General features: G+C 41.0%; 1 protein-coding gene and 1 long non-coding RNA gene across 5 annotated transcripts in view; one reads left to right on the top strand and one right to left on the bottom strand.

The window, feature by feature from the left end:
- The first annotated feature begins 6,529 nt into the window (after positions 1–6,529).
- The window catches only part of LOC135542101 (6-phosphofructo-2-kinase/fructose-2,6-bisphosphatase 4-like), a 28,663-nt gene continuing 16,539 nt past the window's right edge, over positions 6,530–18,653 (top strand). For 2 of the 3 annotated variants that reach the window (XM_064968759.1, XM_064968758.1), the window contains exon 1: positions 16,708–17,008. In XM_064968759.1, the coding sequence (XP_064824831.1) occupies positions 16,723–17,008 (286 nt within the window). In that variant the 5' untranslated portion in view covers positions 16,708–16,722. Of the gene's footprint in view, positions 6,722–16,707; positions 17,009–18,653 lie in introns of those variants that run through there. The other variant, XM_064968760.1, reaches the window with a different exon arrangement.
- On the bottom strand, positions 8,950–16,828 carry LOC135542102 (uncharacterized). Of its 2 annotated transcripts, none has more exons than XR_010456026.1 (3): positions 16,738–16,828; positions 13,757–13,827; positions 8,950–13,621 (listed from the first exon to the last, which is right to left on the bottom strand). It is a non-coding gene; the product is annotated as an uncharacterized LOC135542102 (long non-coding RNA). The 2 variants fall into 2 exon arrangements; XR_010456027.1 differs by having other exon boundaries at positions 13,757–14,221; positions 16,738–16,803.

The raw sequence follows: 18,653 nt of genomic DNA, 5'->3' as shown, positions 1-18,653 counted from the left end.
AGCCTCAAATAATAACAAAGCCTCTCCTACCTACCCACTACGTATCTATTCTTAATACCACCTGGCGCACTAACCAAAATACAGGGGGCGGTCTGCCCAGGTCTTACCTAGTGTGCATAGACAGAGTACATACTACGGGTATATGTATGCCCGCAGGCCTCTTGCCTAAGCACTCCCAAGGTGCCTTCCCCTTCCCCCTGGGAACAAAAACAGAATAATTACTAATGTAAAGTGAACAATTTCAATAATCAAAAACACAGTCAATTTGACATGCACATATATCTGCAGGACCGGCTACAAACTACTTCACAACAATTATACAGAAAACCAACGAAACACAGGACAAACCAAGAAGCTCTCTCTCCTAACAAAGGAACACTGGCTTTTAAAGCTGCAGCAGGAGTTGGTAATTGCAGACAGCTGTATCCCCTGATGAGAGGGCGGGATCAGAGCTCCAATCTGCTGGGGCCGACCAATCAGCTGCTTGGGGGAATTCAGGAAGCCATTTCCTGAAATGCACACAGACATATGAACAAACAATCCCAAAACAACACAAACAAACCCAAAACACAGAAACTGGGGAACGTAACATCAATCCTATCGATACACTTTCCCACTCAATCATTACCGCTGCAGTGTTTGTTGTAGTGCTCTGTGGAAATAGGAAGAACACACATTTTATGGCTTATAAAAATGTTGAATACAAAGAGTAAGAACTTCAACATGAACTCACTCATAAAAACAGCATATCTTTGCTCTATTTGTCTCTCTCTCGTGGTTTTAAACATTTTGAAATCTCACAGTATCAACTTTGTTGTAGCTTTCTTTTATGTCTGCTACGTTACTGCAGACATGGTAATCTGAGCCATCTGATTGGCCAGCGGTAGGCCTATAGTGCACTTGATTTGCTCTCTCGGCCAGCGGGAAGGCAGAGTTTGTACCTTCAGACAAATTAAATAGTTCAAAATGGCAACAGTTCGCCTACCCGCCACACAGGTTAGCTGAATCGGGTGCACTGGGCGCCAACATCCCGGGATGAATAAAACAAACAGGAACACAAGGCTTTATCATTGGCAATTTTCCAGAAGTGTTTGGCGACCGACTTGGAATGTGATTGCGATCGACCGGTTGGTGACTAATGCTCTAGAAAGTTGAGTGAAGTTCAATCTCGTGCTTCTCGCTGTGGGCTGATATTCTTTCTGTGTGGCAGTCCTTAGGGAACTGCGCAGGAGTCTCGGGCCTATTGCGTGCCTGCACATATCACAGATCATACACCTTCTCAACATTTTGGTGCATGATGGAAATGATGACGAGGAAACTAGACACACCAACCATGGACTGTCTGAAACCAGCACATTCTGGTGGTGAATGTCTACCTAAGACTTATCTCAGGAAGAAACTTACCTCATGCTCGAACTTTTGTATTTTACTTCCAAGGCACGGCTCCAGTGTCTCACTGGATCATGGCTTCAGCGAACCTGCTCTGACTTGGGGCCAAGTTCAGGCCCCTGGTACTTTTCAGCCTGCATTTACATAAATGGGTTAACTCCTTCTATGGTTAACACCTGCTTACTAAGCAACTGTCTTGATAATGCAGACTTTGATTTAGCTTGCTCCAAGTTTGATTCTGCTTGCTCCACACACTGGTGTGGGGTAAGTCTCAGGTGGAAATGCCCCATAAGTTATCCGTGCTGTTTTATTACAACGTCTTAGTCCTTTATTCAGGGATTAAAACAACCTTTGAAAGACTTTGTCCTGTTAATTACTTAGGACTAAAATAGATGAATTCTAATGTACACAAACTCAGAATCAGGGCAGTCTCACTAACACAGAATTGGCTCAAAGGCATCAAACTCAACACAGGCAACTCCAATTGTCTGGCAAGTTTCCTCAAATAAGTCTTCTTCCCAACTAACCGGATGTCATTAAATGCTGGCTAGGAATTACAATTTAAAACGGGTACTTCTACAGGCTTGCCTGCACACTTTACTACAATGTCTGGTTTTTTCAAGGTCCTTCATGCAGACCAGGGTAATCTCTGGGTAATATTACCATGACAGATACTGTAGAACAACAGTCACTGTCCTGTTTGTGAGATCAGGGCAGCCTTATGTAACCGGATGGTGGCTCAATGTTGTGATGTGGAAAGCTGACTTGTGTCAGCTTTGAGAAATGACTTCTTTGTTTTTGTTTGGGTTTAGTGGGTTTAGGACTACTTCAGTAGAGCCTAGAGCCTTCGGCACCTCTCTACTCTATCTTTTTTTGTTATGTTTCATTTTTTATATTTTCATGTAACCTTTATTTAACTAGGCATCCATATAAGGTCACTGAAAGGTGCTTGGGACTGTCTACAGATTTGATCAAAAGTGTATTTTTAGGTTAAGGAGAGAATATAGTCTACTTGGTGTACATGTCAACCAAGAAATAAGACATTGTCCTTTATTGATCTCCAAACTGTAAAACCAGAGTAATGATCATACCAAGGACATAACTGACTGTTCCTTGTGAACAAGGATTCTTAATGAAGCTTTGTGAGGTAGTTATAAATAGGAGAAATGGAGCTGTTATTTGGAACATAGCCATTTGACTCTCAGAGTTCTTCTCTGGAAGGTCATCCTTGTATGTTTAGAATATACCACAATAAAGCACCTTTCCCCTACTTCCAACTCACACGGTTGTTGCCCTCTGGTGTTTGGGGAATGGGATGGGAAAGTTAGTTGTTAAAATAGTTTTGGGCTTTACTGTTGTCAATATGGGATATTGGCCATGCTTATACGTGGCTCAAACAGATCATGACCTCACAACTGTTGTTTTGTTCTAACGGATATTTTCACAGACAGATTCTCAGATATGGCTTTCTACACCAGAGGAAATAGGGCATAAAAGGAAGGTTTTGAGTGACAGTTCACAGATAGTATGCCACTTAATTTAGCCCTACTTCAAAGCCTGTGTTTTACCCTTTACATTTTGTTGGATGAAACAAAAATACATTTTTTTTAAGAAAAAAAAAAGAGAGAAGATGTATTTTTCCTCTTTGAGAGTCATTTCCTCCTCAGGTATGAAATGGAGGTCTTTCAAAATCACTACTGCAAATGTACTCTGTCACAATGGATGATGAAACCTGGGACTTTCTCTTTCAAAACTGTTGTGGGTAAAAGAACAACGTGTGTGACCAGAATACCTTAGCCTAACGAACCCTAAACCAAACTCTTTTAGAAGGCATTTGTTAGTTGTTATTTCACTTCAAAGCAGCTCCTCCACAACTCCCCCACAAACACTCTCTAGCATACACAATACAGTCATGGCAGCAGATACATGAGAGCAGGAGGCTGGTATGGATGGTATTTATGGTGCCTCCAGCAGTGATTGGATTGGACACAGCGTGTTTTGCCAGCCCTGGACACAACATGCTGCCAGAGGCTAGAGTTTGGGAGGGGGTTAGAGGGGATACAGTATCTGGAACGGAGTAAGAGGGGGACCGATGAGAGGGAAAGGGGATGCTTATCACTATGGTCTTTAGGAAAGAATGTGGTGAGGAACAGGAGTCAAGCCATTCTCATGCACAGTGATCTTTATTTCTCTCTCTCTCTGTTGTTCTTTCCTCTTCTAACTTTCTCACTCTCTTCCTATAAGCCTTTTACTCTAGCTTTCTTTACCTCTCTGGCATTATGATGACCCCCTAATTTATCCACCCCTCTATCTTGTGCTCACATACCAGCCATAGACTAGGCATAAAATAGTAAACATAAATCCGGGGCACTGAAATTAGTATGGTATGTTACGTTTGGTGTGGTTACGTGAGACTAGGGCTGTCCCCGACTAAACATAATCTTGGTTGACCGAGAGTCGCCTGTTCTTTCAACCAATCTATTGGTCGAAATGTTAAAATGTGTATTTTTCACTACAGTATATAGACACACCCTATGTATTTTAATAAAATCAACTGGCCTATACTGTATATAGGCTAATTAGCTTGTTTTAGGCTTTAAGCACACTGTGATTAATAGCATTATTATGACACACAAATGACTCAAGAGAGAGCCAGAGATCAACATTCCCTCATAGCCTAACCTGAAGAAAAAAACCTGTTCCCTATCCTGCCCCTTGCTGACGACCTTAGCTCCTGAAGTTGCCGGTAATAGTCTACACCACTGATCGGCAACCTTTTCAATTTGGAGTGTCAATTTATCTTACCATTTCTACCAATCTGGATGCCAGTTATGATTTTCAAATTTGCAACAGTTTAATTTAATTTATAATAAAATCTTTGTATCTCAATATCATTATCATGTGGTTAATCAAAATTCCAAAAGTAACTTCTATTGTCATATCCAACTATGTAGGATAAACATAGCATACATAAAGCCAACAAATAAAAACATTGCAGCCTGCAGGTAGAAAATGTCTTAATCAAAATAAATATCCTATAAATCACATTAGCTACGCATGGCCTGTCTGCAAGAAACTTGAAACATTGTATTGTGAACATCTAGCTTTAGCATTTTATCAACTTTGCAACTACTTACTATGCTTTAGCTACTTTGCAACTACTAAGCATGTTAGCTAACCCTAACCTTAACCCTTTGACCTAACTCCTAACCGTAATCCTAATCTTAACCCTAACCTTAACCCCAAGCCTAACTAATGTTAACCATCTAGCTAATGTTGGCGTTAGCCACCTAGCTAACGTTAGCCACAACAAATTGGAATTCCTAAAATATCATATGGTTTGCAAATTCGTAACATATTGTACGAATTGGAATTCGTAACATTTTACGATTTGCAATTTGTAACATATCATACGAATTGTAATTCATAACATATCATACAAAATCGATGATGGACATCTACAAATTAATACATACCATACTAAACATAACATATGATACTATTTGGAGTGTCACACATTTACATTTACTATCTTACGTCTACCCCTGAGTCCAGGTTGCACATACATAACCAGCAATTCTGTCTCTCTCGCTCTTTCTCATCACATCTTTCTCATCACATTTTCCTCCCCAACACTGGTTTCATTTAACTGTCTTCATCTTTCCCTCATCCCTTTCTTTCATTTGTCACAATGCATTTACTCCAATATTATTGTTGAGTAGAGACAAGACACAACATCCTGTGCTTGACAATTAGTGCCATTATCAAGGCAGTGCTGATAAGGGTATCACTGGAGCAACTGAAATAGCTTTCAGTCCACATAGACGGGTCACATGCTGCACTGTTATCTCTGCTGGGCAACTGGGTCACATTGTTAGGTGTGTGTGTGTGTGTGTGTGTGTGTGTGCGTGTGTCCACTTAACCCATATAGCTCAGTTAGGGTCGCTACTAAATCAATGGGCCATGTAAATCACAAAGCAGTTCAGATTAGGTTTACAGCAGTTTAACTTTCAGTTTTACTGCACTGAGAATATTTTAATTCAGATTCCTACTATGGTAAACTAAATCTCCCAGGGGAAACTTCAATAAATGTATTCTTGGACTCCCTTGAAGTCCTTAGCCTATATCTCAGTCTATATATAGTCTGCAACATGTACACTATATATACAGAAGTATGTGGACACCGTTTAAAATTAGTGGATTCGGGTATTTAAGCCACAAGCGTTACCGACAGGTTTATAAACTTGAGCACACAGCCATGCAATCTCCATATAAAACATTGACAGTAGAATGGCCTTACTGAAGAGCTCTGTGAATTTCAACTTGGCACCGTTTTTGGCGGATGCCAGGAGAACGCTACCTGCCCCAATGTATAGTGCCAACTGTAAAGTTTGGTGGAGAAAGAATAATGGTCTTGGGCTATTTTTCCTGGTTCGGTCTAGGCCCCTTAGTTCCAGTGAAGGGAAATCTTAACGCTACAGCATTCAATGGCATTCTAGACGATTTTGCGCTTCCAACTTTGTGGCAACAGTTTGGGGAAGGCCCTTTACTGTTTCAGCATGACAATGGCCCCGTTCACAAAGCGAGTTCTATACCGAAATGGTTTGTCGAGATAAGTGTGGAAGAGCTTGACTGCCTGCACAGAGCCCTGACCTCAACCCCATCGAACACCTTTGGGATGAATTGGAGAGCCGATTGCGAGCCAGGCCTAATCGCCCAACATCATTGCCCGACCTCACTAATGCTCTTGTGGCTAAATGGAAGCAAGTCCCTGCAGCACTGTTCCAACATCTAGTGAAAAGCCTTCCCAGAAGAGTGGCTGCTGTTATAGCAGCAAAGGGGGGACCAACTCCATATTAATGCCCATGATTTTGGAATGAGATGTTCCACAAGCAGGTGTCCACATACACTACATGACCAAAAGTATGTTGAGTAGGCTACACAGCATCAGTGACCTGTCTTAGACTCATACCTGACTCTGTGATCTCATTTGAAATCGTGGCATAAACTGAAACACAATAGTGAAAAATAAGTATCAACATGTTAGTTGTCTTTCTTGAGAAACTGAATGGTCAGTCTTGCAATCACCCTGAAGTAATTCAGCAGAAGTGGGTGTGTGCATAAATAGTCAACATGCATCTCAGCAAATTCATCACACAGCTCTAGACCTCAACTGGCTGCACCATGTTTCATTCAGTGTGATTGCCCCGCACTCATCAGACGCACACACCACAACCAACCTCTGAGCTTCAACGTAGGCTACATCAGAACTCAACACGGAGGATGAGAGGCTGCAGTCGTTCCAAAAGCACGCAGAATCTGGATCAGACGGGTAAGGAATTTGGACTTTAGATATTAAGTTTCAAAATATGAATGCATCCATTCGACCAAAACTGGGCTGTGAATAACGAAGTATCGGCTCTGCGGAAGACGTTAACAAGTGCCAATGTCACAGGCGGTGTGTTGTTTTGACGCTGAAGAAATACCTTCGAGTGACGATGATACAATCTATCTGTTTTGAAGACTGACATCCACGAGAGATTACCACACTGACAAATATGTTATTTATTGCCCATAAGCAGCTATTTAATTCGAAGCTGACCTACAACAGATGCGTAGCCTACACGTCAATTTATTCAACACAAAACGCGGTAGGTTCATAGGATGCAGTGTAAATGTAGCTTGCAATATATGTTCAAAACTTGACAATTCATTTCTATAGCCTAACAGGATTAGGCTACTGGTGGTTCCCTGAGGAAGGGTATAATGTACTATCATGCATGATGTTATTGTGGCCGATTTGAAATGACCGTGCTGAATTTATGTAAAATAGTTTATACATTTTAACCACACACTTTGGAATCTGTTTCATGAAAAGCAATGTAAACTGAATTTTGAGGAACGGCTATGATCAATATATTCTATGTCAACGATAGACATGCTAGGATACTGATACCCATTGGCATTTGTAGGCTAGTGAGTTTCCCCATGTTATTACGTCATGTGGCTTCTACACTGAGTGTACAAAACATTAAGGACACCTGCTCTTTCCATTACATTGACTGACCAGGTGAAAGCTATGATCCCTGATATATGCCATTTGTTAATTCCAGTTCAATCCGTGTAGATGAAGGAGAGGACACAGGTTAAAGAAGGATTGTTAAACCTTGAGAGAGTTTTTCTTTTCACCTTTATTTAACCAGGTAGGCTAGTTGAGAACAAGTTCTCATTTGCAACTGCGACCTGGCCAAGATAAAGCATAGCAGTGTGAACAGACAACACAGAGTTACACATGGAGTAAACAATTAACAAGTCAATAACACAGTAGAAAAAAGGGGAGTCTATATACATTGTGTGCAAAAGGCATGAGGAGGTCGGCGAATAATTACAATTTTGCAGATTAGCACTGGAGTGATAAATGATCAGATGGTCATGTACAGGTAGAGATACTGGTGTGCAAAAGAGCAGAAAAGTAAATAAATAAAAACAGTGTGGGGATGAGGTAGGTGAAAATGGGTGGGCTATTTACCAATAGACTATGTACAGCTGCAGCGATCGGTTAGCTGCTCAGATAGCACATGTTTGAAGTTGGTAAGGGAGATAAAAGTCTCCAACTTCAGGGATTTTTGCAATTCGTTCCAGTCACAGGCAGCAGAGTACTGGAACGAAAGGCGGCCAAATGAGGTGTTGGCTTTAGGGATGATCAGTGAGATACACCTGCTGGAGCGCGTGCTACGGAGGGGTGTTGCCATCGTGACCAGTGAACTGAGATAAGGCAGAGCTTTACCTAGCATGGACTTGTAGATGACCTGGAGCCAGTCGGTCTGGCGACGAATATGTAGCGAGGGCCAGCCGACTAGAGCATACAAGTCGCAGTGGTGGGTGGTATAAGGTGCTTTAGTGACAAAACGGATGGCACTGTGATAAACTGCATCCAGTTTGCTGAGTAGAGTGTTGGAAGCAATTTTGTAGATGACATCGTCGAGGATCGGTAGGATAGTCAGTTTTACTAGGGTAAGTTTGGCGGCGTGAGTGAAGGAGGATTTGTTGCGGAATAGAAAGCCGACTCTTGAATTGATTTTCGATTGGAGATGTTTGATATGAGTCTGGAAGGAGAGTTTACAGTCTAGCCAGACACCTAGGTACTTATGTGTTCACATATTCAAGGTCGGAACCATCCAGGGTGGTGATGCTCGTCGGGCATGCGGGTGCAGGCAGCGATCGGTTGAAAAGCATGCATTTGGTTTTACTAGCATTTAAGAGCAGTTGGAGGCCACGGAAGGAGTGTTGTATGGCATTGAAGGTTAGATAGCACAGTGTCCAAGGACGGGCCGGAAGTATATAGAATGGTGTCGTCTGCATAGAGGTGGATCAGGGAATCGCCTGCAGCAAGAGCAACATCATTGATATATACAGAGAAAAGAGTCGGCCCGAGAATTGAACCCTGTGGCACCCCCATAGAGACTGCCAGAGGACCGGACAGCATGCCCTCTGATTTGACACACTGAACTCTGTCTGCAAAGTAATTGGTGAACCAGGCAAGGCAGTCATCCGAAAAACCAAGGCTACTGAGTCTGCCGATAAGAATATGGTGATTGACAGAGTCGAAAGCCTTGGCAAGGTCGATGAAGACGGCTGCACAGTACTGTCTTTTATCAATGGTGGTTATGATATCGTTTAGTACCTTGAGTGTGGCTGAGGTGCACCCGTGACCGGCTCGGAAACCAGATTGCACAGCGGAGAAGGTACGGTGGGATTCGAGATGGTCAGAGACCTGTTTGTTGACTTGGCTTTCGAAGACCTTAGATAGGCAGGGCAGGATGGATTGTGTATGTGTGCTATTCAGAGGGTGAATGGGCTAGACAAAATATGTAAGTGCCTTTGAACCAGGTAGGTCCCAGGTGCATGCATTGGTTTGGGTCAAGAACTGCAACGCTACTGGGTTTTTCATGGGGGTTGTTACTCAATATTAGGAAATGTTCCTAATGTTTGGTATACTCAGTGTGTATCACAGCTGAGATGTGGGAAGGGTTGTGTTAGACCCACTTTCTGTTCATGATACAATGTAGTGTAGAAGGTCCTTGCATTATATCCTCATAATGTCCTGGAAAACTGCCTCACTGTGGAGTTACAACTGCACCAAATGCAAGACTGTCAACTTTGTACAAATTGTGTTTTCACTGCTTCCGTTTCTCATAGGGCACTGCTAAGCCAATGGTTTGACTCTGATTATGAATGACAGGTGGGCTTGCCAGGAAGCCTACCTGGCAGGTTGAGACATCAAGGAATTTCCGTAGTGGCTAAAGCTTACTGTTGGAATTCAAAACCTGTTCTAAACCAGATTGATGCTGACATAAGATTTATATCAGGTTGGACTGGTTAGATAATGTAAATACAACTACAGCATGCACAACACAATCATTCTAAAATGGCAAAAGTCTTTCAGGGCAGGTTTGAATGTCATTTGCTCAACAAGGGTAGCAGAGCTGCATTTAGTGTGTGTAAGGCACATGCAGTATCCATAAGAAGGCCATGGAAAAACCTCCACAGTATTTACTGTGCGTTTATTGTCATAGTGGACAGTCTGAGTAGCAACCTGTCTCATGCTTTGACATGGCAAGTTAGTTGTTTACAGGGATGCCGTAGTCTTTATTTTTTTAGGATGGTCATTCTTTTGAAATCTGAAATGCTTCCTCTTCCTTCCCACTAACCATGGTCTATTGCATAAACAGAAGGCATGGCATGTATTGTAAATGTACCTATCATAGCCAGTCAGGGCATTTGAGAGAAGATGCCTGTAATGCTTTGACACAACATTTGAGTGAATGTGTTCACCTAAAAGGAGCCACAACTTGCTTTGCTCAAAATAGATTTTTCTTAAGACTTAGAAATGGTTAAAACATTGTCAATATATACAGTGGGGAGAACAAGTATTTGATACACAGCCGATTTTTGCAGGTTTTCCGACTTGCAAAGCATGTAGAGGTCTAATTTTTATCATAGGTACACACAGGTCAACTGTGAAAGACGGAATCTAAAACAAAAATCCAGAAAATCACATTGTATGATATTAGTAATTATTAAGACCCAGCCACGACCCATCTTCAATGCTCTTACTGAGGGAAGGAGATTGTTGGCCAAGATCTCGCGATGCATGGCCCCATCCATCCCCCCCCCCTCAATACGGTGCAGTCATCCTGTCCCCTTTGAAGAAAAGCATCCCCAAAGAATGATGTTTCCACCTCCATGCTTCACGGTTGGGATGGTGTTGTACTCATCCTTCTTCCCCCAAACACGGCAGGTGGAGTTTAGACCAGAAAGCTCTTTTTGTCCATCACCTTCTCCCATTCCTCCTCTGGATCATCCAGATGGTCATTGGCAAACTTCAGGTGGACCTGGACATGTGCTGGCTTGAGCAGGGGGACCTTGCGTGCGCTGCAGGATTTTAATCATTGACGGCGTAGTGTGTTACTAATGGTTTTCTTTGAGACTGTGGTCCCAGCTCTCTTCAGGTCATTGACCAGGTCCTGTCGTGTAGTTCTGGGCTGATCCCTCACCTTCCTCATGATCATTGATGCCCCATGAGGTGAGATCTTGCATGGAGCCCCAGACCGAGGGTGATTGACCGTCATCTTGAACTTCTTCCATTTTCTAATAATTGCGCCAACAGTTGTTGCCTTCTCACCAACCTGCTTGCCTATTGTCCTGTAGCCCATCCCAGCCTTGTGCAGGTCTACAATTGTATCCCTGATGTCCTTACACAGCTCTCTGATCTTGGCCATTGTGGAGAGGTTGGAGTCTGTTTGATTGAGTGTGTGAACAGGTGTCTTTTATACAGGTAACGAGTTCAAACAGGTGCAGTTAATACAGGTAATGAGTGGAGAACAGGAGGGCTTCTTAAAGGAAAAACTAACGGGTCTGTGAGAGCTGGAATTCTTACTGGTTGGTAGGTGATCAAATACTTACGCCATGCAATAAAATGCAAATTAATTACTTAAATCACATTGTATGATTTTTTTTCTTCTGGATTTTTGTTTTAGATTCCGTCTCTCACCGTTAAAGTGTACCTATGATAAAAATTACAGACCTCTACATGCTTTGTAAGTAGGAAACACTGCCGATTTTGCAGGTTATCAAGTACTTGTTCTCCCCACTAATTAGCTAATGTAAATTGTTATTTATAGCCAAATTCAAGGTGGCTTGTATCACAGTAACTAATATGTTTACAGCAGCCATCGCTCCAAAACTATTAACTCAGTGGTCAGTTGTGCTTTAAATTATTTTTTATTTTTTTAAACCAACACTGGTGTTCTTCCAAGGGGTTGCAATGGCATTTGTAAACATGGTTACCATAGCACAAGACAAGGTCATTGAAATACCAGAGAATAATGTGGTCAGAAATTGCAACATGAGCAGGTTTAAATGGAAAAGGAACATTACATTCTTGAAATTGAAGAAGTATGAATTTTTAGAGAAGTTGCTTGATCCTGTGGTTGGTTGTTGTGGCACTGACTACCTCAATCATATTCATCACTGTTATGACCCTTGGGTGCCAATTATAATCACTACGAGGTGTATCCACTATGTGTCCACTTCTGAACATTGTGCACGCATTGGTTATTGTGTATTATCACCAAGTTTTCTGATCCACCATCCAGTTGAATGTATTATTAATGCTTCAAAAGCTTAAGCCTAGCTAGCCCAATGCTGCCATCTTATGAACATGAAAAACACTACCTGTATTGCAGAGGGGTGCCACAGATTAAAGGGTATACTAATCTTTGGGTGCATCCTTTTTGTTTGGAACTGAGATCAAAGTTCTTCACAATTACTGAATCTGTTGGTATCCTGAGGTCATGCAAGCATTACAATTTACATATCAGCGTATTAATAATTCTCTCCATTGTGATTAGAACAGTGTTTTGGATTTTTTTTTTGTGTTTGTATATCTCTTTCTGACCAACATGGTGCCCCCATATTTGGTTTCCACCCTAGTATCGATGTATTTTAGAGCCCTTGTATATCTTGGTGGCATCTCAACCTTTCTTTACTGTGTCTGTAGTAGACTCTAGGCTACTATCTCATAGAAATAGACCACCCAAAGATAGAATCCAATCTGTGTTTGTTAATCCAGGTCTTGGGGACCAAAGGGGTGCATGCTTTTGCCATAGCACTACACACCTGCTTAAACCCCTCACTGCAAACTGAGAGACAGTTTCAAGTTGGATATTCACGCTTTCAAACCGCTTGCGCCACAGACTCCAAATAAGCCACGATTTGGACATTAATTCACTTTCGAAGGCTAATGAACATGTGGAAATGTGAGCTGCATTTTGTATTCCTAGTTGAATTAGTTATGGAGTGTAAACAAAGTAAACTTTTTTTTTTACATTTGAATTTCAATAGCTCATTGGTCATGTGACCTGCTGGACTCAAACTTCAGTATGTTCAGACTAGCCTTATATATTGCACACTCTTGTTTGTGTACTGTAAAATCACGCAGTGTAACGTAAAACTATGAAAAATGTACATTTCAATAGCTCCTTTGGCATGTCAATTACACACCTAAGAAGCATGCAGTGGATATACACCCATATTGCATAACCTCTAGTCATGTATCTTCTATATTGTTGTACATTAATATTACTTTGACAATTTAGGGGGTTCAGTCCAGTGTTGTGTTAACCCTTTTCTTTAATATTTATCTATAATAATTGGTAGTTCTAAGTACATAATTTCTCTTTTTTAACTTTTTTTTTTTACACTATTTAACAGTGGTACACAATAGGAGAAAGGAGATATTATCTCTCTCATCGTTAATATCAACCATAAAGGGCAAAGTACGAGAGTCATGTTTTATTAATTGTCCAAAGCCGGGATGGAGAGTAATGTGGGTTTGCTGGTCAATACAAATACTGAACATGTAACCGCAGTAATGGTGGCCAGAAAATCAATGAAGAAAAATGGGATATTGACAAATTAAACAGAAGTTGGAAAAGATTAAAAGTCTACAATATGTCAGACGCTTTACTTCAAATAAGTACAAAACATTTCAGTGTTCTCTTTATCCCTGGTTGATGTACATTTCCGAGCCTCTTCAGTGTGGATGGGGTATAGCATACATTTTCAACAACAAAGACATCCCTTCCAGTTTGTGTTCTTCACTCTGAACTCTTGTCTTCATTCCTAGACACAGCACATGGAACCACCGTAGTCATGCATACCATTCAATCTAAAACAAAACGTAACACGTTATAAATAATATCAATGCAGTATGACAAATTGGCCATCCTTTGTTATATCATGAATTGTCTTACATGCCGTCACTTGTCAAAAGATTATAAACAGGTTAAATAAAGTTACTAACCCAGTCAGTCTTTGGGCCACATCCAGGTTCTTTATCAGTGTCACACATGAAGCAGTTGTTGGCCTTGAACTCTGAAATCATGAACATATGGCTGTCCTACACAACTACATTAAAATAAAGCATTTACATTTACTTTGAATTAAATGTCATTACATACCAGACATTGTTTAATATATCCTCAGCCATTTCTTTTCGCAGTTGTTCCATGTGTTTTTGTGAGGGTTCTATCAATTTCAAAATCTATATCAACATTTCTCAAATGTTTGCCTCGCCTGGTTCACCAACTACTTCTCTGATAGAGTTCAGTGTGTCAAATCGGAGGGTCTGTTGTCCGGACCACTGTCAGTCTTTATGGGGGTGCAACAGGGTTCCTTTCTTGGGCCGACTCTCTTCTCTGTATACATCAATGATGTCGCTCTTGCTGCTGGTGATTCTCTGATCCACCTCTATGCAGACGACAGCATTCTGTAAACCCAGTGTCCAAAGAAGGGCCAGAGGTAAACTAACCTCCAGACAAGCTTCGATGCCATACAACTCTCCTTCTGTGGCCTCCCAACTGCTCTTAAATGCAAGTAAAACTAAATGCACAACAGCTAACCATTTATTCAACCGATTTGCTGCCCGGCCGTCCAGCATCACCACTCTGGATGGTTCTGACTTGAATATGTGGACAACTACAAATACCTAGGTGTCTGGTTAGACTGTAAACTCTCCTTCTATACTCACATTAAGCATCTCCAATCTAAAATTAAATCTAGAATCATCTTCCTATTTCACAACATAGCATCCTTCACTCATGTTGCCAAACACCCTCGTAAAACTGACAATCCTACCAATCCTCAACTTCGGAGATATCATTTACAAAATATTCTCCAACACTACTCAACAAATTGGATGCAGTCGATCACAGTGCCATCCGTATCTCACTGGTCACCCCCAAAGCCAATTCTTCCTTTGGCTGCCTTCCCTTCCAGTTCTCTGCTGCCAATGACTGGAACGAACTGCAAAAATCACTGACGCTGGAGACCCATATCTCCCTCACTAGCTTTAAGCACCAGCTGTCAGAGCATCTCACCGATCACTGCACCTGTACATATCCCATCTGTAAATAGCCCATACCCAGTGTATTTATTTATTTATCTTGCTCCTTTGGACCCCAGTATTTCTACTTGCACATCTACCATTCCAGTGTGTTTAATTGCTATATTGTAATTACTTCGCCACCATGGCCTATATTGCTTTACCTCCCTTATCCTACCTCATTTGCACATACTGTATATAGACTTTTTCTACTGTATTATTGACTTTTTTTTTTCATGTGTAACTCTGTGTCGAACTGCTTTGATTTATTTTGGCCAGGTTGCAAATGAGAACTTTTCTCAACTAGCCTACCTGGTTAAATAAATACAAAATTGGGAGGGGATATTGGGGAAGTTCTGTACAACTTCCTTGGCCATCTACACCAAAAAAAAAAATCGTTTTTGACAATTGTCACAACAGTTAGATTTTCAATAATGAATGGTTAGCTATCAAACCTGCATTGCAAAGACCCCGCAGCTGAAGGTGTCCTGCTGCATGGTGTGTGTTATTTCCCCTCCTTTCCACTTTATGTCCACCCAGTTGCCTTCCATAGCAGGATCATCTCATTTTGAAGTATTCTCTTTTTTTAAATATAAACCTAATGGAATTCTGATTTTAGTTCTAGGCAAATGAATACATAGGCCAAAACTGAATGCTGATTTCCTTATCACTAATCTAGTATAGGTAATTTCCTTTTATGCCCTATTCTACACACAGCCTAAATTATAGGCACTGAACCATTTACAGGAGAAAAATAGCATATAGGATCCAACCCTATCACAGTGTGAATAAATGTAGAGCGTTTTGTTATATAAAATATTTGTAAAGGAGGATGTCTCTCCTCATACAACTGGCACTTCAGTCAGACTGTGTAAGAACTTTATGATGGGGCAGGCAATGGAGTTCCTATTGACTAAGCACCACGGAAACCAATCAGAAGAGAATGCATACAGGTCAATGGCGCAAATTGGAAGTCAAGTGGTGTCTGCCTTTTGGAATACTCTCTCTTTACAGAGAACCCCTGTGGTTCAAGTCAAGAGCTACCCATCCCCTTTTACATAAGGGTAGTCAGTGCACATTCTGAACCTTGTTTGAAGACAGTAGGTCATATGACCAAAGAGCTATTGAAATGTAAATAATTTAAAATAGTGCGAGATGTAAATCGGGAAAAATGTGTGTCTATGCCATTGGGTTAGCTACAACCAGTGTTGAACGTTTTAGGAGTAATGATTGAATAGCTATTAACATTTGAAAAATTAGATTTGTAAATATGTTGACGGTCCCTAACTGCTGTTGGTGGATGTAAGGAAAACTACAGGCGAATATCCAACCTGAAGCTGTCTTTTCCCCAGTTCTCCGCGGGGACCACGACGTTCGTGCTAAACTGGCACACCTGATTCAATTAGTCAAGGGGTTGATGACAATGATGGGTTATTCTAAACGGTATATGATGTTTTATGCGTCAACTCAACTGAATATTTGAGTAGTCCGAATAATAAAGGGATATTGGTGTGCATGTAAATGTGAAACGTCTGGTGGTCCCAGAGGAGAGGGTTGGGGTATTTAAGGTTGCGTTACGTTGTAGTCTGTTTACCGTAATAACTACATATCAGTTTATAAAAAAAATGTAAATAAATAACAGGCCTACACGGATAGTTTGTTTTACAGGCTCAATTAATTATTCATTGTCCGTGCTTGTAGCTTGATACAATAATACCATCGATGCATAGGGGAATAATGACGTTGAGTAGTGCGCCATTAATCCCAGTATAAACTTGGAACTTGGAAAATGTAATTGCATTTTGTAAATGTTAACTCTGATGCTTACTGCAACAGCGTTACTTCATTATTTCAGATCAAATATATGCGCGTATTTTTGAGAGATTATGGTAGGCACATACCATAATGGTTCCTCAGTCCATTTTGCCAACCACCAGCAGACCTCATCAAACAGCACTGATGCGAGACAGATCTCCTGTAACGCTCCAACAGAAGAAAGGCTCCGCGCCACTGTAGCAGAGGCCACCATGTCCTCCGTGGTAGTCGGAATGGAAGCAAGACCATCAAACGCTGCAACGCCGCGGGAACTAACTCAAAACCCGCTCAAGAAAATCTGGATGCCATTGCCTTGTAAAAATGGCCTTCCTGATAAACGCATTTGTCAAAGAATGGGTGCGTATAACGATTACCAACGTGTTTAGACAGCAAGCCGGTTGACTCGCGCATTCTAATATTCGAGCAGTGTATATTGTGAAATTGCATTTTATTAGTCGCTAGCTAAATCCTCTTATGTCATTGTGTCGTAATCAACTTCCGTGCTTTCTGAAAGGCGTGGAGAAAATGTATTTATGGCGTGACCTTAAGTCTTGGCAATCGATTATTGATGATCGTTGATGCCTGCGTCTGATTACTGACTGGTCATGGCTAGAAGGTATTCTGTTTTTGTCAAATTAAGGTCATTTTACGTTTCGTAGCAGGTTAAGATAATTTACACAGGAAGTTAGGAGAATTAACGTAACGGGTTAGTTGAATTATGTTAAGGTCCATGACCCTACTGACTGTTCTAACAGCCCCTTGATCCATAGAGCTATAAAATAACGTACTGGCTCCCCTCCAGGCCAGAGCATCGTTATTTGCTTCTCAATTTATCTGGAATACTGTGTCTGTCTTCTCCCGACTTGTAAAATAATCAGATCCCACAATATCAACCCGAGGGGTTGAACATTCTGGTTATTTCAAGACAACTGAAAATAACCTGGGGGGGGAACAAGGTCACATCATGACATAAGTGATCATCTGGTTGGAAAGACAACAGTTCTAGAAAGATGCCCAAGTTTCCGAGTAGGAGCTCGTTTTTTCCCCAAGTTCCCAGTCGTTTTAACCGCACCTAAGTCGGACATTTCCAAGTTCCCAGTTGTTTTGAACGAGGCATTTAGTGGCAAACTAGGTCACTTGTCTGCTTGATCAGGCTGTAATACACAATTAAATACAGCCTGAAGCATTTGTGTGGAAATGTTCCTTACAACCCAGAATGTTGAATAAAAATACATTTGGATTTGCTCTACCGGTTTGTCCTTAATTAAGCTGCTCGAAATTTGAGACAAAATATCCACTGGTTTTGTTAGGCACTAAGAAAGTCTCTTTTTTTAAATTTGAATAGTTTTTATCTCGTGAATAGCTAGGCTATTGAACCAAGCATGCCATGAAAATGATATATTCTGAATCTGGAGGATGGAGAACCATCCACTTGTTTTGTTTGAAGATGTGAAATCCTAAAGAAGTGTGGATTGTTCTCCATCCTCCCCTGATTCAGAATATAGATGTTTTATTGTCATGGCATGATTGGTTCAATAGCTATTGACGAGAGAAACTAATATAAAACTTTACCTTGGTACTGAACCATATACTGTACCTAGCAGCTCTCTAAAATATTGGTAAGCAATACTTTCCTGTGGATATTGTCTCATTGTGAGCAGCTGAAAGACAAGCTGCACAGACCGGTAGAGTGTGTTCAAATTTTATTTTATTCAACATTCTGGCTCGTAAGGAAAATGTACACAATTTTGCCAAATGTTTTCAGGCTGTATATAGCCTACCAATTGTTTTACGGCCTGATTTAATCAGATTAGTTCACTTGCAGGACACTAGCTATGTTTCCATTAACTTGTCAAGTGATTTTAGTCTATATAGAAATGTCACATAGAAAATAAATGTGACAATTGCCAGCTATGCTGCATTTCCATTACACTGTCAATAAAAACAGCAAGTAAAATACAACTTTCACTAAAACCTAGTGTTGAATAAAAATGAAGTGGTT

This window comes from Oncorhynchus masou, chromosome 6 (genome assembly GCF_036934945.1).
Source record: "Oncorhynchus masou masou isolate Uvic2021 chromosome 6, UVic_Omas_1.1, whole genome shotgun sequence".
NCBI lineage: Eukaryota > Metazoa > Chordata > Actinopteri > Salmoniformes > Salmonidae > Oncorhynchus > Oncorhynchus masou.
This window is presented reverse-complemented; position numbering and strand designations above follow the sequence as displayed.